Consider the following 22,819-nt stretch of genomic DNA (forward strand, 5'->3'; position numbering starts at 1 on the left):
TTCTGGACCTCAGGCTTAGGGTTATTCCTCAATGTTAAAAAAGCCACTGCTTACACTTGTCAATGTTAACTTCCTTTCATAATTTACTCAACTGGAAAAAGTATTCTATAACAAAATGTATACAATTTAGTAATTGTACAAAACATGAATTTAGCAAGATGACATTGGTTCCAGTCACCAGCATGAACACTCAATACTTTTTACTGCCACGTCCATGACAAGCTCAGGTAAATAAAATGGTACTGGCTGAAAAGTCACAAGAGGAGCAATTTGAAACTTTACATACAACAGCAAAGTCAATCTTCCACAATAATACTGACACGATCACCGAGGCTCCCATGCCGCCGGACTCCTGGAATGTCTGAGTCCATTTCTACAGATGTCAGCTGCCCAAGCCCAAACTTGAAGCATTATAGAATACAAAATAAGGAGCTCTTTATTATTTATACAAAACTGGTATACATTAAAAAAAGAAGAAGAAGAAGAAGATTCAACAACTCTGCTGACCCCCTGAGGAAGCTAAGAGCTTTTATGGGTCCATCAAAGGAGCCCATAAATGATTCAGTCGCCAAACTCCTGGCCACAGGAACAAGGCACACAGCTCCAGGGCCATTCATGTGGCTCCATCATTGGCTCTGTAAGCTGACTTTCCCTTCATTAGGCTTGGAAAGCAAGCCAGGGTTTCCTGGACCAAAGCTAATGAGCACTGTCTTCTCTGGCCCAAGCTAGAGCACTGTATCAGTGTAAAGGTTGAGTTCTTTCATTTCTTAAACACTTGCAATAAACTCCTAGCATTAGACACTTTATTACAACATATACAGATTTGATAGTTTACCAAAAAAATCTAGAATTCAGCTAAATAAGTTAAAATGTCTCTAAAGAAAGTTGGCTTAGAGAAATGGTCATTTTCCTTAAACTGTTCCCACACTCTAAGTTCTGAGAGGTCCGACTTGCTTTCACTCCCCTCTAAATAACACCAAGAGCTCTGGTATCTTTAGTCAGAGTATGGCACAGCTGGCAAACATCTAGACTAAAGGCCTCTCTGAACAAAGCCTCACAGAGATAAACGTAGTTGACTGTTTTTTCGTCGGGAACTATTTAGCAGTACTTAGCACATTATTCTGTAATTTAAGAATAAAAGTAATTCTTCCATGAAGAAGTAGGTCCCCAAAAAAATCAATAGACCAGCACCAAATGAATTATTAGTTTACAAAAAATAAACTCAGATTGCAAAGTTCTACAACCCAGACTGAATAAATAAAAATCAGAAGCTCTGTCAGCTACAGTGTCGTTTAAAACTCTATTTTAACCCACGGGGAGGTGAGCCCCACACTGATCACCAGGAACTCCATCATTTTGTCCAAACACCAGTTTCCAGCTTGTGGTAGCTTTCAGAAACAAGCTGCAGATCACACCTGTGCTCACAGCACCGTAACATCCACGTGAGATCTTTCCAGAACAGCGAGTGTTAAGAATCAGTTTCCACATGTGAGGGTCTGTGTGAAGGGCCTCAGACGTCTCTGAAAGAGCCGGAAACCAAGCAGGCGCCTCACTGACCGTGTCCACTCATCTCCCACAAGACACTGCATTGAGATTTTTAATTCACAGATTCATGTTAGTCCTTGAGAACCCAATGCCCGTGTTTCAGTTCAATGTGTCAGGAGGCTCAAGCTGCCTTCTTGGTACACGTTCCTTGCAGATCTTGTAAGTTTATCTTTGATCTGTATCAGAAAAAGACAAAGTAGTAACACAAAGAATATCAGCAATGCAAAGTTGAGAACTTTGGGTGTGTGTGTCTGTGGAGGGCAGAAAAGGACAAGGCGCCACCCACTCTTCATTCTGACTTCTGACTTAGGGTCTCTCAGCCGTCCGGAACTGGCAGAGTAGGCTAGGCTGCCTGGGAGACAGGCCCTGCCTGTCTCTACCTGCCCGGAGTTTGGACTTTAAAGATCACAGCACCTCACCTGTTTTGTTTTGTTTTTTTAACTATCTGGATTCCAGGGTTTGGACTCACATCGTGGTAATTCCCAGATCAGGATTATAAAACCTTAGTTTGGGAAAATCTCGTAGGTGTGGAAGCCTTACCTGTTGTGAACCATGTGACTTCTGACAAGATGTCCTGCTGCCAATGCTGCCATCAAAGACAGCTCACCAGCCATCACAGTGCCACACACAATGCGGGCAAGCTGCCGTGCGTTTTCTCCAGGATTCTCTTTGCACGCTCCTTGAACACCTAGCATCTGCAATCAGAGACCAGCAGGGAAGATGACCACAAGAAGAGTAGAGCTAGCCTGTTAGAAAGTATGGCAGGCCGAGCTGATGGTGGTAAGCACGTGCTTGCTTAATTAATGTATTTTCTCATGATTTATTAGGCGCATAAACCCAAACCGTATGTATGTGTGTGCGTATGTACTTTTCTTTTTTTTTTTAAAGCCCTATACTTATCTAGATATCCTAAGGCTAGACTGGATGAAAGTAAGGATAAAAACATCAGCTGGAGAGAGGGCCCAGCGGTTAGGAGCACTGACTGTTCTTCCAGAGGTTCTGAGTTCAAATCCAGGCACCCACATGGTGGCTCACAACCATATGTAATGGGATCAGATGCCTTCTTCTGGTGTGTCTGAAGACAGAGGCAGTGTACTTATATATAATAAATATTAAAAAAAAATCAGCTAAAATGCAGAGTAGAGTGATGTGCTGTCCAGTAGAAACACAGTGCCCTGGTCTGATTGTTAAACGTGGTGGTCAACTTGATACATGCAGGAAGACAGAATGGAGATGAACTGCCTCCAGCAGTTTGGCCCGTGGCATCTCCATAGGGTATTTTCCGGATTGCTAACTGATGAAGGAGCCAGCCCATGAGCCCGGGCAATAAAAGAACAGCTGAATGTGAAGCTAGAACAAGCCAATATGCAGTGTCCCTCCATGGCCCCCACCTGAGTGCCTGCCTTGGGTCCCTGAGTAATGACCATCTACCTAGAAGTACAAGTTGACATAAACCCCTTCCCAAGTTTGCTTTAGTAAGAAACAAAAAAATAAACCAGAATAACTGGGACTCAATGGCCTGAGAGCACTCAGTTGTGTGCTAGACAGTCATACCTGCAGGCAGGCTTGCTGAGGTAGAAGGTTGGTCCCACCTCCCACGGTTCCTATCTCTATAGAGGGCATGGTGCAGCTGATATATAAGTCTTCATTTGTGGGACCACTTGCTTCCATTAAAGTAATACAGTTTGAACTTCCAACATTCTGTGCTGCATCCTGAAAGGAGAAGAAAACTAGAGTAGAGCTCCTCCGCTTAGAACAGCAGAGCAGAGGAAAGTGCGAACGACGCGCTCACCTGGCCACACGCAATGTAGATAGCAGTGACGATGTTTGCTGCGTGCGCGTTGTAGCCGCCTATGCTCCCAGCCATGGCAGAGCCCACAAGGTTCTTGTTGATGTTTACGTCAACCAGAGCTTCCGTAGTCGTCTTTAACACCTAGGCCACAGTGTGTACATTGTGCAGAGTCCCCCAGGAGAATTAAGTAAAAACCACTCTCTTCTACCTCTCTGTACCTCTAGAAAGCAAGCATCTAAACTGTCCCAAGAGCGCTATGTGCTGCTAGGCATAAATAAAACAACTATCTTAAGGGAAAACAACTCTACAAATGTACTCTTATAAAAGGTGGTAGTATTCTTTTAACTTTTTATTATGATTTTTTCTCATTTTTTATTAGATACTCTGTATTTACATTTGAAATGCTATCCCTTTCCCCTAACCCGCTCCCTCTTCACAAAGGTGCACTCCCTCCTAATCGCCCTCTCCACCCTTGGCATCCCCTACATTGGGAAAACATGCCCTCCCTGGACCAAAAGCTTCTTCTCACATTGATGCCAGACACTGCTGTCTTCAGCTACATATGCACCTGGGTCCCCAGGTACTTTTTATTATTTTTAAGACTTTCTTTCAGCCCTGGCTGGCCTAGAACTCACTATGCAGCCCACCCTGGCCTCAGACTTTAGGGATCCTCATCCCTGACTCCCAGAGCTGGGATTACAGCTGTGGGCCAGTGCACTTGGCCTCAACCCAAGTGAAGACACTACCATGTAAAATGGAGGATAGAGCATCCTCCCTCACTCACTTCTCTCACCACCCTGGCTGGGATGACAGCTTCACAAACCACAGTCTTTCCGCGTCCTTCAATCCAGTTTATGGCAGCAGGCTTCTTATCAGTGCAGTAGTTACCACTGACTGCCAGAATCTGCATGTCAGGAAAGAACTCCTGAAGCTTCAGCAGTGCTTTCTCCGTCCCCTACGAAGAAGCAAAGCATACAATGCATGATGGAACTGACACCCAGACCACTCTGACTAATGTAAACGTAGTCACTCTGTGTATCCAAGGTATTACCTAACAAATGTCCAGAGCTCCCTACATCGGTTAATGCTAATGTTCCACAGCCTGTTAAAGCATCAATCACCCCTTTCCTGGCCCTGCCACTCTACTGGTGTCCACAAACTTAGCAACTCCGGTTAGCTCAGATTAAGTGGAACCACGTACAATTTGTAACTGAAGATTTCATTTAGAATAATGTTCTACTTTAACGTATCTCTCACGTGGGCGTGAATCAACCCAATGAATACTTAGGCTACTTCTGCCTATTGTCAAGTATGAGTAATATCTGAGACTCAGAATGGGGAGACAGATGACCCAGCAGTTCTATTTTCAAGCTGTTAAAAAAAAAAATCACCATACTATTTATTGAAAATTTTAAACTTAGGCATTTAGTTATTTTCCTCTATAAACAAAACAAAATGTACACCAAACAAAAATCTCTCAGGAAACAAAATGAATGGATTATACAAACTGATTATGTTTGATATCTTAAACAGTGTTTCAGAGCATGTAACGCCTGCCTGTGAATTAGTCAGAGACAAAAACCTTGACCATGAGTTGCAGGTTAGCCTGCAATACGGTCCAGCTCAGACGAAGGCTACAGTGGGACCCTGTCACACACACAAAGGCAAGAAAAGTCTCCAGAAAGACTCAATTTCAAGATTTTGGAGACAAAGCTCTTTTGGGGTATCTTGGGTGTGCTCAGAACCGATCTGGGGCCCCATGCACCTCCCTGCACTCTTGATGTGCACTAAGATGAACCCTCAGGGCCACTCCTCCTCAGGAAGGAGGAGTTACTGGGCAAAGTTCTGAAGTGCTAGCCCCAGACCCCTCCCATCCCTTGTGAGGACATTTAGGACACTGTCACATCTACAGCAGTGCTGCTAGGCAACTCTGCATTTAAAAGTTCTGGCTGTTCTTCCTGAGGACCAGAGTCCAATTCCCAACACCCACTAGTGGCTCACAGCCATATCAAAGTCCAGCTCCAAAGAGATTGATGTCCTCTTCTGGCTTCGATGGACATCAGGCACACATGATGGTCATAGACAGTCATGCAGGCAGAAACCCACACACACAAGTACATTCATCTAATTTTAAAAAAAAGCAGCAACACTACCAAACTAAGCTATATAAAAAGCTTTTAGTGAAACCCATCAACTGTACGCATGCACTATATGGACACGGTGTGCCAGTAAGACACACGGCTGGGTACCGTAGCACAGTTGTAGTCGATCACTCAAAATGCAAAGGCACACAATCAGGAGTTCAAGGCCAGCCCAGTGTGCCCACAGCTGAACCCTGAGATAGAGACAGCACATCTTCACTCACCTTTGAAATCATGTTCATCCCCATGGCGTCCCCCGTCTGGGACTGGAAACGGATGTAGAGGTTTCGTCCTGCCATCGTCACGTGAAGTTTCTGTAGACGTGCAAATCTGGACATACAAGGTTTTTATTAAATCCAAGGCGAGAGTTTCAATTTTACTCATTAGTTCAGTAAGGAGCATTCTTATTTTCTTTAGGCACATGAAGGCTACACTGTAGCTGAGTCTCATTCTCAGACACTGAATAGGTGAGCCAACTCTTTACACTTTAAGTCCAAATAAAAGGAGAGACATGAGCTTGGGCCGTACAGGAACTTACATCTATTGATTAGGCTTCTGTGTGATTGTAAGTGTCTTCATCCAAAGTAAGCCTACAGCTAGTACTCATGGTCTGCAGGAAATCCTTCTCTAGGGCAAAGTAACAGTCTAGTCACTGTGACGGACTGTGCCTTTCTCACTTACTGAGTGGCTCAGGCCACTAGGTTTACACAGGAAGTGCTTTTATCTGCTGAGCCATCTTACCAAACATTAAAAACCAATGTATTTCTATGGGGATAATTTGTCTGTATCAACATCTACCCTAACCAGGAATAATTATCAGTGACACTCAATGAATGGAATGAATGTAGGGTGGTCGTACATTACCCTAAGCAGGCAAAATATTTAGCTATCACACACCTGCTAGTGCTATCGAAGGCCTCCTTTATCACTGCAAACCCTTCAGGTGTTTCAAGCCAAGTCTTCACTTCTGCAGAGTCACAAGCACGAGGAAGACGCACCACTGGGCCTCGGGTCATCCCATCTGCAAGGACCCGGCTGCTGGCACCTCCACCAAGCTGAGCAGAAGATTTATGGGAACATATTAACCCATTTCAGCTTCTCCCAAAGCCCTTGTGTCTGTCCCCAATCTGTCCTGGTTGCCTTCCCCTGCGAGGGAGTACTTTAAGGTAGACAAACTCCAACTTACACTGATCGCTCTGCAGCCTCTGTTAGTGCTGGCCACAAGACAGCCTTCCGTTGTTGCCATTGGCACCTGGTACTCTTTCCCATCCAAGCACAGAGGCCCTGCCACTCCAACAGGGATGGGCATATATCCGATCACATTCTCACAGCAAGCTCCCATCACCTAAGAGACAGGCAGGCGAAACCCTGCACTTAACAGACTGCAGCTCACCTCAGTCCCAGTCACTGACAAGTCTTCAAACATGCCCCTATAAAATGTTTCAATAATATTTTAAATATATTCTTTGTTGTTGTTATGGTGCTGGGTGATCAAACCAGGGGCTTCATCAATGGCTCGTAAACATTCTATCATTAAGCCAAACCATAGGCCAAATTTACTCTTTAAACTGGCTGGGTGGTGGTGGCACATGCTTTTAATCCCAAACCTTTGAAAGGCAGAGGTAGGTGAATCTCTGAGTTGAAGGACAGTCTGATCTATACAAATCAAGTTACAGGACAGCCAGGGGAACACAGAGAAACCCTGTTTTCAAAAACCAAAACCAAAATAAATAAGTAGATAAATAAACAAACAAGCACGCAAACTGTTGGACTTTTCCAGTACTAATTATAAAATCATAAAAAATATTTTAAAAGTAGCAGTAGAAGGTTGGCTACAAGTTACAGAGCAAGCCCTCCCTAATGAAATAGCATACCAAGGAATAATTATAATCTCTGTAAGGCAGGTACTGGAGAGAAGATGGCTCTGCAAGCTTCGTGGAGAGGAGTTGCCGGCGAATAGACACACCGCGTTCGTGAGTTTCCATCAGAGTTTCCAATTTGTAAGCTGGAATGTGCTTAGCATTGACCAACTGGATGATCTCCGCGTCACTAAGGAACTTTGCACCTTTCTGAAGAAAGGGAAAAGAACATGAAGAGATAGGATTAGAGTTAAGAACTACATAAGCTGAAGGCTGAAGAACAGTAATAGCCAGACTATGCCCCGTCCCCCGGAAGAAAAGAACTCAGAACAAAGCCTTACCCTCAGTCCTCGGGGACTGATCAATGAAAGTCAATCAATATATATTTTCTTACAATGACAGTCAGTATGGACTTTGTTCAGTAATGTTTTGTGGGTACAGGTTGTAACCCTTAAACAGGGCTTATTCCAGCTAAGGATGCTGACACTCAGAAGAGACAAAGTGCAAAAACATTCAGAGAAAATTTAAAAAGGCTTTGGGTTTGAAAGTGGGAGATGATTTGAAAAATATCAAGGAGGTCCCGGGAAGTGCTTGCTATGCAGGCATGAGGCTGAGTTCAGATCCCTAGAAAGCACATAAAAGCCAGGCACAGTAGTATACATCTGCAAAGTACTATACATCTGCAATCCCAGCACTGGGCAGGAGGACACAGGCAGTTGCTGGGGACTTGCTATGTCCAGTTTAACTAAAATGACAAGCTCCACCTTTAGTAAGAGACCCTGTCTCAAAAAATAAATAAATAAACAAATAAAGCCAGTAGGTATCATAAGCCTTTAACCCCAGCATTGGGGAGGCAGAAGAAGGTGGACTTCTGAATTTGAGGCCAGCCTGGTCTACATAGGCAGTTCTAGGCTAGCCAGGACTACATAATACTTTTTATTTAATTAGCTTGACTGTGTTGATTACTCATAAAACTATGCATTCTAAATATCTGTAATTTCCTGTCAATATATCTTAATAAAGTAGGCTAGAATGGAACTATATCTAACCAAACATGAAAAAAAAAATTGGTAGACCAGAAAAACATATTCTTATTACAGAAAACACTGTGTTTACATGGTGTTCAAACACAGCCCACCTCAACACACACCGATTCAAAAGCCCCCCCATCTCTACAAGACAGGAACTCACTACAAGAATCAGAAAACAAGAGACCGTGCTGCTGCTAGCTTTACAATTTCCTCAGTAGTAAATATCTTAAGGACGTTACTGAAGCCTCTCGAGCCTTGGCTGATCATCTGAAGGTGGGGATCACACCCCAAAGGCTGTAGGGAAGTCATACAGTTGTCAATAAGCCACGTGACCCAGGGACTAGGCCACGAGACTAGGACACAATAGTACCAGTTTTAACCTCCTTTGATTATAAAAAAAAAAGTACCAAAAACATCCTCTTTTAAAGAAACCCCAGTGTGAGCTCGCCCTTGCCCCATCTGTCGTCTCCCCCAGTGTGAGCTCGCCCTTGCCCCACCTCTGCATTCTCCAGTATCTGCAGACATTCTTCATTCGGTCGAGGCTCGCTGGGGAGTTCAATTCCAGGTTCCTGTGTCTCCAGGGCCAATTGAGGGCTGGCTACAGAGGCACCAAGCACAAACGTGGCTCTGCTTGCAGTCTCAGCTTCCATCACTAAAGGTTTTATAACTTCAGCTGTGTAAGAGGCAAAAAGACATCTCAAAGCCCTCAAATCACTTTCAGATGAGGTCAACTCAGGGGCATCCTCAGACAAGAGGAACTGAGAATGAACACAGCAAAGTACCTTTTCTATCTTGACTCACTCCTGTATCCTCCTCCATCGACGAAAGCTTCTGGTTCCTCCTCACAAGCAGAGGCTCACGTCTACAACAGTTGTCCTGAGCTTTCTTTGGGGTGACAACAGGAGACGTGATAGGATTTTTTAGTGAGAGTGTTGATTCTGTCTCCGCTTGTTCAAAGAAAATATACTTGACAGCCAGAAGAAACGCTAAACTCAGTGTAATCACTTGCTCGACATCCATGCTAATCATCCTGAATGAAAGCAAAGATAAATGTTGTCAGTTCAGAAACATACAAGTCACAGCATAGTCCTGTAAGAGCGCAGAGTACTGTGGGTCCCAGTCACTTACTTGGAGAGATAAAACTGCCAGAGAGAAACACTCGGTTCAATTCTCTTGGACACCTCTTCGTCCAGACCCAGGGAAACCTTAGACTGCTCGGCTGTGCTGTTCTGAGGAGAAGGATCCGCTATCCAGCGACTGTGAGCGTGAACAAGAACCAGGCCTAGAGACTGAAGGAACGGATTTTAAATTGCGTGCCCTCTGCTTTCTCGTCTCTCCCAACCCCATAAGCACACACTTTCCTCCTCAGCCCCACCTCGTCATGCTAAGAAAGCACCCAGTTTGTTAAATTAAAGCAACGGGCCTGTAACTGCTCAAACAGTCCAAAGAATAGCCTTTCAGAGACAGAGGAACTTGCAGAGTCTATTCGGGAGAGCAAGAATAACAGACCACAGGGCCCAACGGGGCACAGTGGCATACAGCTGGTGTCCCAGCCCTCGGGGCTGAAGTGGGATAGTTGAAAGTTCAAAGCCAGCCTTGGCTAGCCAGTAAGATCCTGTCTCAAAACATCAAACTAAAATCCTCAGAACTTCAAAGCAACAAAGAACAAATTCAGAAAAAGGAGAAGACTGAAACATCACTGTAAGGGCTAACTAGTATATAAACAAGATAGGAAACTAAAAACACAAACAAAAACCCCAAATACCCAAAGGATAAGAAACACTGAGACTACGAATACTGGAGAAAAAAAATGTCATTACCATAATCATCTTGACCCTTTGGGTTACAGGGTTTGGTTTATTCTCCTCCTCTTCTAAAACGCGGGCAAAATGGCTGAGCTGCCAAATTGGACGACCTTCACGGCTTTCCCGGGAAAGCTACGAAGTAAGTTGGCATGGTGTTAGGAGGTAAAGGGACAGCATTGGACGTACTACTTCACAACTAATGATACCAGGAAAGCCAGACTTACCTCTAGGACCAGGGAAACACAGGCTGGGAAAAATGTCATGAACACAAAGTAGTTGGCAAGCACAGACATGCAGCCGAAGCAGCACATGATTTCAAGCTGGCGCACCCCTGGTAAAGAACAAGAGACACAGAGCTGGTGAAGTGTGGATTTCTGCCATGCCATTCATCTTAAAGGCTCTTCATTACATAGTTAAGTTTCACATCTACTGGACAAAATTAGCAACACAAAGATGGTGCTAAGGATTCAGGAACAGCAGTTCTAAAACTCAGACCCACAAGGACACAGACCGTCACCTCTCTACGCCAACATCACAACGCTGTATAGAATGGTGCTGTTTAATACAGCTGGCCAAAAAATGTTTCCAGTTCTTTTATAGAATGGTCTCAGAGTGGCTGAGACAGGAAGCAGTAAGACCAGCTACTCTACCGGAGTAACTGTATCCTCCAATCTACACTGCTCCCGAGCTCACTTATCACAGATGCAGTTAGCCTCTCCAGGGTGACTTATAGTATCTGTAGGCATTTATGCCTTTCTGACATGACATCTCGGTAAACATTCCTTACATACCACTAAGTGCAACAGTCTATACCCACTGCAGTGCCTACTGATGCTCTTAGCATTGTACTGCACTGACCTATCGGAAAATGATATAATACAAAATGTTAATAAAACAAGAGTGAAAGTTAACAAACATTTCACCACAAAATGTCTCAAGGGTCAGTTGGTAATCTCACATAGAAGGTATTAGAATTGTAGAGACCAGAAAGGAAATAAAGATCACCAACTCCTACTCTTTAGCTCAAATTAAAATAAAAAATTTATTACATTATTTACTCTCACAACCAACTGCAAATTATATGATATTATAAATACAGAAAATCTATACGTCCTACTTAAACACTAGAACAGAATATTTTCACACCCAAGGCCACCCAGTCATACTTAACCAATGCTTTTCACAAATTAATCATCAACTATTTTCTTCTCTAAACTCATGTTACCATCATTCTTCCTGACTGTCCCAAAAGAAGCTTCTCTGCCACTTTGGGACACAGCTCCAGTCCCAAGACTTGTAAAGAGCCGTGGCTTCTCTGTGCTGGGAACTGAACCTTCACCAATACTAAGTGCAAACTGCCAGTGAGCTGCTCAGCCACGCCTTTTCTGTACTGGCCTTTGCAGTTATCCCCAGGACGTGGGACAACGTGTCCGAAGCACAGACAAGCTCCAGGGTCAACCCCTCGCACATGTGAAAAGGCAGGCAGTGTGTTAATTTTAAGCCACATCCCTACTTCTGCAGATAAAAATGACTTCAGTGGCTTCTGCAACTACGCATCTGATTCTTTTGTTCATTTCTCTAACAAGACAAGGCATCAGCCCCACTACTCTCTGCATCCGATTCAAATAAGCAGCCTTTGTTTCACAGCCTGTAATTTCCTGGCCCATCTTTAACATCACAAACTCTTCTGCTTGGAGAAAATCCCATAACTGTGTTTTAACCTGATCAACATTTTACTTGATCTAGTGGTGGTAACATGGTAATTATTAAAACTCAAAACTATACCTTTAAGAAGGTAACTTTTCCAAGTGTGTGTGTGAGACTTCAGAGGACAACACCAGCTGTTATCTGCCCTTGTGTCTGTGTTGTTAGAGACAGACTCGTCTCTTTGTGACTACACAGTTTACCAGAGGCTAGCAAGGCCCTCAACTTCTGAAATGCTCTTTGCCTCTGCCCCTCACAGGGACACGGGATGGCAAAGACAGGCAGTCTCAGACCCCAACTGACTCTCACACTTCCACGGAGAGTGCTTTACCTGCCACCTTCCTAATTTACAAGACATAGCCACTGAGCTATATCCCTAGCCATAGATATGTAAAATTTAAAGCAATTTTTAAAATGGTTTTTCTTTCCTAAATAAAAACCTTTGTTGGATAGTAGAATGTCTGTGATTACAATCAGAAATTAATATATATATATATATATATATATATAGTAATTAATAAATGAATAAATACAGAGACAATCAAATATTCTCTTAAAAGTAAGATAATTAGGGGCTGGAGTGGCCGATAACCCAACAGCTAAGAACATCTTTGGCTCTTGCAGAGGACTCAAGTTTGGCTCCTGGCACCCACATCACATGGCTTAAAACACCCTATAGCTCCAGGGACACAGATGAATGTGTACACACACACACACACCAGAAAAAAAAAAAATCTAGTTTAAGACCAGGAAGCCTCATTATAGCATGATATATTCATTCTGACAAGTTTTCAGGCCAGGCCATATTTATACTGTATGTAATAGTATGTAACGGGGTCCTGTCTGATGTTTAGTATTCGTTCTCTACTATCCCTTTAAGGATGAGGAAGCATGTTGAGATTGGTGCTGCAGACATGCTAGGATGTATGACCTAGTATCTAATTAAACCACCTGATAAGATCTGGATTCTTGCACCACCTCCATCATGGCAATTACAATACAAGGAAACAAATTACTAATTCAGCCCAGGAAACAGCAGGAGCCTTGCAATACCATCTTGGTTACAAAGCAACAGCAAACCCCAAACACCAGAGCAGACACAGAAAGAGAAGACAGCAGCCATGAGAGACATCAGTAACCTGCTGCTACTTTCTTACCACGCTCACAGAGGCCCACACATGCACACACCAACAATATTTGCAGTTCAAGTCACTGAAGTCAGAATTCAAGAATAAACAATATAAATGTAAGACCTCCTAATACCCCTTTTAATGACAATTGTAAGTGTATGAGAAATTGTTCACAAACCTGACATGGTGCCAACTCCAATTACAAGACATTCTACAAGAGCATCAAGGGTGAATGTTGGGCCCAGGATCGCCATTCCACGAGCTATATTTTCCCTTACTTCATCCTAAAGCACAGACCAAACACATTGGTGGTTGTAAAATTCCAGTCAGCCTTTGAAAATGCTACATAGCATGATGGGTCCTATACAAATCTTACTTTACTATGCAAAGAACAATATGATAAGACAGGATGCATTCAACAGGCAGCATGGGCAGTGAGAGACATAGTCTAAAGATCAGTCCTGTGACTAGTAGGCTAATCAATCACTTAAATTCCATTTGATTATGCCCTTAATTTTTATATTTCTTTATATAATTGTTTTATATTTTGGCTCCTACAAAAGCTTAGCTGAGATTCTTGGAGGTCACATTAGGAGAATAAAACCTAAATAATTTCCTTCTCAAAATGTTCAAATGATCATAAGCAGTATCCAATATATGTAATCATGACAGAACTATCTACTCTTTCACAACTTGGGGGAGGGTGTAGCTCATTTACCAACTCTTGACCATCCCACAAAAGGTCCTGAGTTCAATGGCGTATCACTGGAGGGAAATTATAAAAGGACCAAATAGGACATGGTGGTGTGTATGTCTGCAATTCTAGCTTTCAGCTGACCACGGCAGGAGGATCGCTATAATTCAGGAAAGCATTAGATACACAGTCTGTCTCAAAAAGAGTTCTGGCACAAGGCTGTTAAACAATCCTGGGTTCTTTTTTTGTTTTTTTTAAAGCCATTGACGACATCAGGATAAAATTGAAGATGTAAAATGTTAATTTGAGGGGCTTAGAAACAATGTGATTGGAGGCTCTATTCCACTAGATCTGCTGTAGTTTGAAGGTGAAGTGCATGAGGCACCCAAAGGCTCTTGTGTTTAAATACTTGATCCCCAGGAGGTGGTGCTTCTTGGGAAGGCTGAGGGGGTGGAGCCTCACCGGAGGAAGTAGATCACAAGGTGTGGGCTTTGTGGTTCCACAGCCTGGCCCAACTTCCTGTGTACCCTCCTCTTGACTACAGTGAGCCTCTAGTTCCTACCTGCATGCCTTCCCCAGCTCCATGAACTACTACTTCCTGGAAACATTAACCCAAATGAGCCTTTCTCCCTTTAATTAATCCACATCAGGTATTTGGTCAAAGTAATGAGGGAAGTACCTGAGACACTCATTCTTTTCCCTACAGGCCTCAATAAGTGGCTTATTCCCCTACATCTTGGAGCTACAACTTCTGAAGACTTTCAAACAAACAATAGGGAAGTGAGACACTTACACAAACCAGTCTAAGAACTTCAGATAGTGGTTACATTTTGAGAAGTAAAGAAATCTCATCTTGTAGACACAAGATAGATGACGATGTCAAGATGACAAACGTCAGAGAGACCATCACACTCCCAGGATACAAATAATACTCACCTGTGAGTTTGAACTTAGGGCAAACTTTGCCAATGCACTTGCTCTAGAAAGGTCGATCAAGAGCAGAAAAAAGGGCAAAGCTTCGCTGAGGAAACAAATCAAGACAAGTTACATTTAACACAGGGAAAATATAGTTTTAGAAACTTCTTAACATAATCCTTCCCATAACACACACGAGGCATGACCACTTTTCTGCTAGTATTCTTAAGAAGCCTTGAAACTAAGAGATGCTCAAAATATTTGCTGAAGTTTATTTGCTTTTGAGACAAAGCCTTATGAAGCTCAGGCTGAGCTCTAACTTGCTGTGTAGCTGAAAGTGGCCTTGGACCCTGCTCCTCCACTCCATCCCTGGAGTCACAGGCACATGTAAATGAACACGCACTGAAGCACCTTTTGTGTTTTCTCAGCTATTCTACGTTTATAAAAATACTTGAGCTATCATTAAGAAAAATGTGTAATATTCAAATTGGTGACTACCCCCACATTACCCCAAGGCAAGAGGTTAAAAAAGTAAACGTTTAAAATAAGCAAACCCTCAGTTGCTATGTTTCTCCTGAAATGTATTGCTAGGTGATAATGGTGAACATAAACACAAACTGTCTATAAAGATATTAATCAGTGTGGTATTTATGGAGAAAAGTAACTTACTTTAACATTAGAATAACTATAAAATATCCACACACAATACTATATAGCTATCACTAATAATTTACTTTAACATTAAGGACATGAAAAGATGCAGATAAACTATGTTAGGCAAAAGACTTGACACCACATATATATTATGACACTCAGAAAATATGTCTAAAATAAACGGGAAAGAACATATTCAAAATGTTAACTAACAGGCTAGCTAATAGCAAGTATGTGAAATTTTTTCCATATTTTTTAAACTTTTAAATTTATTCATGACCTTTAATAAATACAGGGAGTAAAGGGACTAAAAACATGTTTTAAAAGAATACACAGTTGGGCTTTACTTACTTTAAACCTGTCAATTCTTTGTCGAGGAAATGAATGACGACTGTACTGAAGACAAAACTTGAGAAAATTGTGAAGAGGCCGGCAATACCTACAGGCCAAACACCACAGTTTAGAGCCTGAGTCCTTACCACACAAGGGTAGCATTTATTCTCATTCGGGACTCTGTAAGAACAATGTCATTTCTTCTAGAGTACGGAGCCCCACACGAGAGCAGTAACTGCTGAATGGACTCAACAGCTCTCTCTCAGCATTACACACTTGGAGAATTCCCACAGCAAACCACACGTCTACAGCATGCAAAGGGCAAAGGCAGCAACCAGCCTTACCCAGAATATATTTTGAGCCAAGCTGACGTAAGTTCTGGAACTGGAAGTAAATGTATAGGATGGCGATGCACCGAGTTATCGTGAGGATGATGATGTCACTGCTCAGCACGTCCTATTGGCAGAGAGAAAGCTTTCAAGCAAGTACCCACAAGCAAAAGCTTTTATTCTGTCACTGGGTTACGTATTATCACAGGAATATAAATGTCAGCATAGTACAACCAAATCAAAATAGCCAATAAAGAAATCAAAAATTGAATGCAACTTTTAAGCCATCTGTAATTCGTTGCAATCATTGTCTCTGATAGTCCTTTAAAAAGCTGTATTTCATTCTCTGGTATCAATGAGAGGAGGACTTTGGTCCAGCAAAGAGTCATTTTCCCAGTGTAGGGGAATGCTGAGGTAGGAGAGGGTATCTGGAAGAGGGAGCACCTTCATGGAGGCAATGGGTTGGGGAAGGGGATGAGATTGGTGGAAAGGGGATAACACCTGAATTGTAAATACAGAGAATATCAAAAATAAAAGAAAAAAGAAAAAAGAAATTTAAAAAATGCTGTATTTCTCAAGGGAGTAAACTAGACTCACTTGTGTTTAAAAAAGCATTTTTAGTGTATTCTATGTGTACATGTACCATGTATATAGCTGAAATTTCGAGGTAAGCCCACAAGTAAAAATTATTCAGAATTCTTTTTGCTTATATGTTCTCTAAAAAGGAGTCTTTTTTCATTAATTAGTTTATTTATTCATTTTACACCCTGGTCACTGCCCCTTCTCCCCTCCCAGTCCCACCCTCACAAACCCATCCCCCATCACCTTCTCTGAGGAGAAGGGGAAGGCCCCAAAAGGAGACATTCTTTAGAAATTGAAAATGAAATTTTCACTTTAGTCAGTTATTGAAGTAAACTAACCTCTTCAAATTTGGGGCACTCGTAATTCCACCCACAGATCTTGTTGTTGCCGGTAAACATGTTCATGGACATCATACAGATGGTAAGCGTCACTGTGCCCACAATGACCTCCCAGGGATGGGAGGCCACAAACAGGCCATGCATACGGAAGAGTCTTGACAACATTGTAGCGACACAGTCCTTGGATCCTGGAGGGAATACACATACAAACACTTAGCATGAGGCTCACTTCCAAGAGGACAAAAGCATCTCATGTACAGGACTAGTTCAGCGTCCCACATAATTCTGGAAAGTGATTGTAATACTCCATTAAAATGATGCTTACTACTTCTTCAAACACCTAAGTCTTTTATTACTAACTGGCAAACAATTTTCACGCAAATGTTCCTTTAAAAGTAAGTTTCAAACATAACTCCCTGTACTTATGGGAGCCAAGGAGTAGCAGAATAAAGAAAGCACAAAGCAAGCATGTGACAATTCCCATTCTTTAGTGACTTAAAACCCATCAACACCCTTCATTGTCCACATGCTTGATACAGGGAACATCAAAGAAGCTGCTGTTTGAGGACCTTGTGTAAATCATGATTTATGAGCAAGAACCTGTTACACATTTTCATCCTCTAGGATACATTGTCATTAGCACAATGTATAATAAACTTTTCTAAGGTGACGTCACCAGAAATCTTTCTGATCTATACTTCTATGTTAATAAAAAGGGGGCCAGCGTTTTGCTAGGATGGCTGCATTTCCCCCAAGCAACTACAGGGGCAAGAAGACCAACTTAAATGTGGAAGCTTCTGAACTTTTACAGCCAGCCAAATGTCTGTGTCATACAAAAAGACACCCCCCCCCTCCAAGGAACAAAGATAAACTCAGTGCAAAACCCTCTGTTCAAAACACAACAACAACATCCCTACTACTTCTGGTCTGACAAAAGGATTCTCAACAGAGTAAACAGCAAGAAGATCAGCGCTAATGACTACCACTCTTTCCACATATGCTGGCTAATTAATAATTTTGACATTCCTATTTGAAATGTAATCTTATAAAGCCTCAGATGGCCTACAGAGATATTCCTCATGGTTAAACTATAGAGCACAATGAAAAATATTACCGGTAACAATAAGTCACAAAAACTAGGTCCCATGAGATGGCTCTGGGGATAAATGCACTTGTATCTAAGCCTCACTGCTTCTGACACTGCAGATTGTGCTCTGACCTCCACAGTCAGGCCACAGTACACCCCAGTGCACATAAACACACACAATAAAATACAGATGGTGAGAGGAAAACCAACAAACTACACCCACCGGTTGTCAGAAAGAATTCAAACAGATCTCACATAGTCACTAAGAAAGTGACTTATTAACTAATGACACCAATTAGCCATGCAATGGTGGTATGGGAGGCAGAGGCAGTCAGATGTCTGTGTTCAAAGCCAGTCTGATCTACACAGAGAAACCCTGCCTCGAAAAACCAAACAAACCAACAAAACAAAAAAAATGCTTCACCACTGCCAATAGATTAAGTAATGAAGGCAAAAAGGTATCTGAGAGTAGGGAATATAAGAAAGGTGGGGGCTTGGCTTTTACGAATGAAGCCAATTAGCGAACATTATCTCGGAATCCCACATTCCATTTTTCCTCTACATTTCAATATACCCAACTACAGGCCAGTATAACTGGTTTTCAAGATGGTCACAACACATTAATTCAATCATAAAATCAATTTTGTTGCTAAAAACAGTTTTAAGTAATTAAAAATAGAAAACAACATAAAAGTAGTTGACAATAAGACTGGGAGCATGGGTAAGTACTATGTAAATTCACAGTGATCTCACTAGACTGTATGCTCCTGACTGTGGGTCTCAATTTTGAAAAGAACAATTAGTAAGGCATAGAGATGTGGCAGGCATCTGTATTTATTCATTTTTCTCAGTACTGCATAATGAATTTTTTCCCTCTCCAGCATCTTGTACTATTGTATAGCACTGACTGACAAATACCAGAGAAATGACAACTACAAAATACTTTTATAGAGGGCTGGACTTAAAACATGGATACTTTAAACCTGTCTAGGAGCCTCATGGGAACCACGTGTCCACTGGCTTCTCTCATACTCTCCTTTTAAAGTCAGAAACTGCTCAAAAAGTTTGGCTTAAAGAAGGTAAATGAGTAAATTTCAGAAGGTAAATGAGTTTCAAATCTCAATCAAAATCTCTCCCAATTCTCTGCCCTTCACCACAAAGCTGCGCCCGTCTCCCCTAGGTGAAGTTCATTCATTACCATTAAAGGGCTTCCCTGGAAAAAATCGGAATTGTTATCAGGAAGGGCCCTGATGTGATTATCAACTAGCAGCTCTTGCCCGAACCACACTCCACCAGGCACACCCCTCCCATCTCACTCACTGCTCTGCCAGGGGGCTGCCAAGCCTGCCACTCTTCCCTGCAGGTTCAATCGGTTTTTTCCCTTAAAGTTTTGAGAGGGGAAGAACTTACACAAAATCCTGTGCCACAATCCAGGTGAGTACACAGAACCAACCACACCTGCCTGAAAATACGAACTGAGCAATGTGACAAAGGTATGTCAAGTTACCATGACTATAACCTGTCTCTCAGGAGCACCTCCCATTCCTCTGTGACTATGCCAAGTGGCACCAGAGAGGCTATGTGGCACTTTATGAAAGCTCAGTAGGTTACGTTGCAATAATAAAAAGAACCTGTCTTCTTCTCCAAATAAACTATGCAGCAAACTGTTCACAGACTCTTCAAATGGTCTTAAGACTCTTCTTAAAGTCTAATTCTATCTAGGACTAGACCCACCAACTGCAGCAGTCAGAGAAAGGCTTCTCTATGATGATTCCATTCAGCAAATTCCTGTGGTACACATCCCACTCTTTGATTACATACACTGACCTCAAATTAATAAATATATGCAGGTTGTCCCTTTGAGGGGCTCTATTTAAGACCTGCAGCATCTTATAATCCCAACAGGACATAACATCCTGCTTTTTTAACCTACCCTCAAACAGGATCAGGATCACCATCATCTTACACTAGAAAACAGGTTCCATTCTCAACTTTACATTACTTCACAAGTCTGTCTCTTCATTTTCAAGTTCTCTGACCAAAGTTTTACATGGAACCATAAAGAACTACTATTTTGAGAACTTACCAAAAAATGTACAATTTCAAGATAGGTTTTGGGGTGCAAAAATTAATCCCAGAATATAGCTCACTGTCTACAAATTAGACAAAAATATAGTAGTGTGTGCATACATGCCATGTTCCCCCACAGGCACACCCTTTATCTTGAAACGGCTGTGACATACAGGCAAGTTTTCATGTTAATGTGGTAGTTTAGGCACGGTCAAGTTCTAGAAAGGTACTACAACAAAGTAAGCCCACGAAACGCAGCCCAACCTCACAGCATATCCGAGACTTTGTCCTGCGATAAAAAATAAAAATAAAGCGCAAATAACCAAAAAGTGCATTCTCTACTTTGTGTGATATGCTTTAATTGTTCACAAGGATTTTGTAAAGTAAAAGGCCAGCAACAAACATTTCCTGTGCCCTTTACAGGACTGAGCCTGAAAAGACACAACCTCAAGAAAGGAAATATTCCACCTGAGGAAATACATTAGCCTTCCCCTACCTCATAACTCTACTGTTTAACTTGTGAACCTCGAAGGTCCGGTTTTCCTCACTCAAATCAAATAATTCCAGAAGGAGTACATGGTATCTGTATTAATGAGACTACGCCCCTTAGGAGAAAGACCGTGACATACCGGCTGATAGACCGACTTCGGAGGGCTAGCTTTGCCTGTACCGACCTCGCATCCTCCTCCTGACCCACCAGGAGGGGCACAACCTGCCTTATTCACGCGGATCTTGGCTTTGGGTCAATCAATCTTCAGCCTGTATCTGGCCCTTCTCCATACTTTAAAGAAGGGTCCTGCCGTGAGGCAGCGCCTGGGCGTGAACCCTTGTTCTCTACGGCTCCACGAACATCGCTCCCGCTGTCCCCTCTGCCTGACACTCGTTCTACACGGATGACCGTGACCGCCCGGTCAGCACAGCGCCATCCGGACTGGACCCTCGGACCCCCGTCGCTGCACTAGTCCCCAGGCCCTGCTGGCCCACGGGTTCCCCGGCCGCCGCCGACCTGCCGCCGGGCCTAAAGGACGTGTCCTCGCGGTCCCCTTGGTTCGCAGACGCCTCGTGGGCCCAGGCGGAGCGCTAGACCCGCTGCCCCGCCGATCCCCGGCGTCAGCCTGCTCACCTCCGGATCTCAATGGAGGCCACTAAGCCGGCCCAGCCGCCGTCTCCAGCCAACGGAGCACCGGGCGGAAGGAACTGAGCTTACGCACGCTCCGGGGCGCCAGCCGGCCGCCAATAAGGAAGGATCGTCCGATCCCCCAGCCAATCACCGGGCGGCTGCTCAACCTGACGGCCTACGTCACGAACGGTCGCCCTAACAACCGCCCACTGCTCGCACCCGGGCGGAGAACGGGCACCGCACCATCTCTCACCACGGCCGAGCCAACCAATGGCTGGTCGGGTCCCAGCATCGCGGTCTTCCTATTGGTCCCAGAGCCGTGGAGGCGCCTGCAAGGACGCCGCCCGCGCGGGGGACAGGGATTCCGCGGGTGGAGTGCCCCAAACTCAGAATTTGACCTGCAGGGTCCTGTCCGTGGGAGGACCACGGGAGGCCACCGTGTCAGAGTTGGAGCGTGGGGATGAACGCGGGTTGAGTTTGAAAAGCAAAAGCCCAGTTAGTAGAGAGATGTGCTCTGAGAAAAGAGGAATTTAAAAAAAAAAAAGAAAAAAGAAACGTGGCAGCGAATTGCAGCCCAAATCCCCTGTGACATACCCATCAGTTCTAATGGCTCCGGCTATCTAGGTCACCTGTCGCACACTGTGGATGCTCGCCGAAGAGTCCCTCTCCCGTGTCCTCGCTGAATTCCCTCTGCTCTCCTCCTGGCTGCAGGCCTTTATCAGCTCTTACCTCAAACTGCAATAAACTCTCCTAACTGGTCTTCCCACTCTCGGGTGCTTACACCTTCTGCTTCTGGCATTTCTGCTGCAGTAATCGTCCTCTTATGCCATACACCTGCCCCTAAATCATCAGCCTTTTGCCTGCGAAGACGCTGACACTACCAATATGGCCCCACCCCATTTCACCTACACAGAGCTCTGTCCCTGTTTTTAGCCTAAAGTAACTGGTCCTTCGATTGTACTGAATTGCTTTTGACACCCCTGCTTATGGTCTTAGTTTAGCCCGGATATACCTACCCACTGTAAATTTTGAAATTTTAATTATACCTCGAGGATCATTCATATGCCACCTCCTTTCCTGATTCTCTCAAACATAGGTCATCTCTCTCTCTCTCTCTCTCTCTCTCTCTCTCTCTCTGTCTCTCTCCCTCTTTCCCTTCCTCCCTCCCCCCTCTCTGTCTCTCTGTCTCTGTCTTCCATAATAGTCTATGACTTGTCTTACTGATTTATGTGGAAATGTGTCATAAAAAGAGAAATTGGTAATAACTCCTTTTCTTTTAATATTGCCCACTCCCTCTGTGTGTGTGTGTGTGTGTGTGTGTGTGTTTCTCCCCTGCATACTGCTGTGCTCCACATATGCAGAGCAGTGCCCATGGAAACCAGAAGAGGGCGAGTTCCATCTCTTTAGCTTCCTTAGCTCAAAGTGTAAGGTCCTAGATTTCTTTAAACACAGTACTGAGAAAACACTATATGCTCAGTAGTACGTTGATAAACTAAAAAAGTCTCGTAATTGTTATAAAATAGAGATTGCTCCCATTTCACACAAAGAAAATGCTAAACAACTTGAATCAATTGGAAAACTAAGACTTTATTCCATATCTAAGGCTTCATTCCATATCTAAGTTGCTTCAGTTGCCTTCCACTGCCCCAGTGGAGAATAGAGCCTCTGTCCATACATTTACCAAACACTC

The 22,819-nt window shown here is 43.3% G+C and overlaps 1 protein-coding gene across 2 annotated transcripts; it reads right to left on the bottom strand.

Annotated features, from left to right (window-relative positions):
* Positions 1-131: 131 nt before the first annotated feature.
* Positions 132-21,180, bottom strand: HMGCR (3-hydroxy-3-methylglutaryl-CoA reductase). 2 transcript variants are annotated; one of them, XM_080925326.1, is made up of 20 exons: positions 21,133-21,180; positions 16,853-17,040; positions 15,948-16,059; positions 15,622-15,709; positions 14,638-14,722; positions 13,186-13,291; positions 10,398-10,504; positions 10,189-10,305; positions 9,497-9,657; positions 9,151-9,398; positions 8,866-9,041; positions 7,353-7,547; positions 6,665-6,823; positions 6,376-6,533; positions 5,703-5,808; positions 4,122-4,292; positions 3,338-3,478; positions 3,100-3,258; positions 2,086-2,240; positions 132-1,721 (listed from the first exon to the last, which is right to left on the bottom strand). In XM_080925326.1, the coding sequence occupies exons 2-20, from the start codon at positions 17,015-17,017 to the stop codon at positions 1,667-1,669; spliced, it is 2,664 nt and encodes an 887-aa protein (XP_080781452.1). In that variant the 5' UTR covers positions 17,018-17,040; positions 21,133-21,180; the 3' UTR covers positions 132-1,666. The 2 variants fall into 2 exon arrangements, with proteins under 2 accessions (XP_080781452.1, XP_080781453.1); XM_080925327.1 differs by lacking the exon at positions 21,133-21,180 and adding an exon at positions 21,016-21,128.
* Between the last annotated feature and the right edge of the window lie 1,639 nt (positions 21,181-22,819).

Source organism: Micromys minutus (assembly GCF_963924665.1).
Source record: "Micromys minutus genome assembly, chromosome: 11".
Classification (NCBI taxonomy): Eukaryota; Metazoa; Chordata; class Mammalia; order Rodentia; family Muridae; genus Micromys; species Micromys minutus.

Bases quoted from the DNA above. Each gene is read 5' to 3' on its own strand.
- HMGCR (XM_080925326.1), bottom strand. From the start codon at position 17,017: ATGTTGTCAAGACTCTTCCGTATGCATGGCCTGTTTGTGGCCTCCCAT. The intron at 13,292-14,637 runs GTGAGTATTATT...TCTGTGCTTTAG, and splicing joins CCCTAAGTTCAAACTCACAG to GATGAAGTAAGGGAAAATAT. The intron at 5,809-6,375 runs GTGTGTGATAGC...TTGTATGTCCAG, and splicing joins GCCTTCGATAGCACTAGCAG to ATTTGCACGTCTACAGAAAC.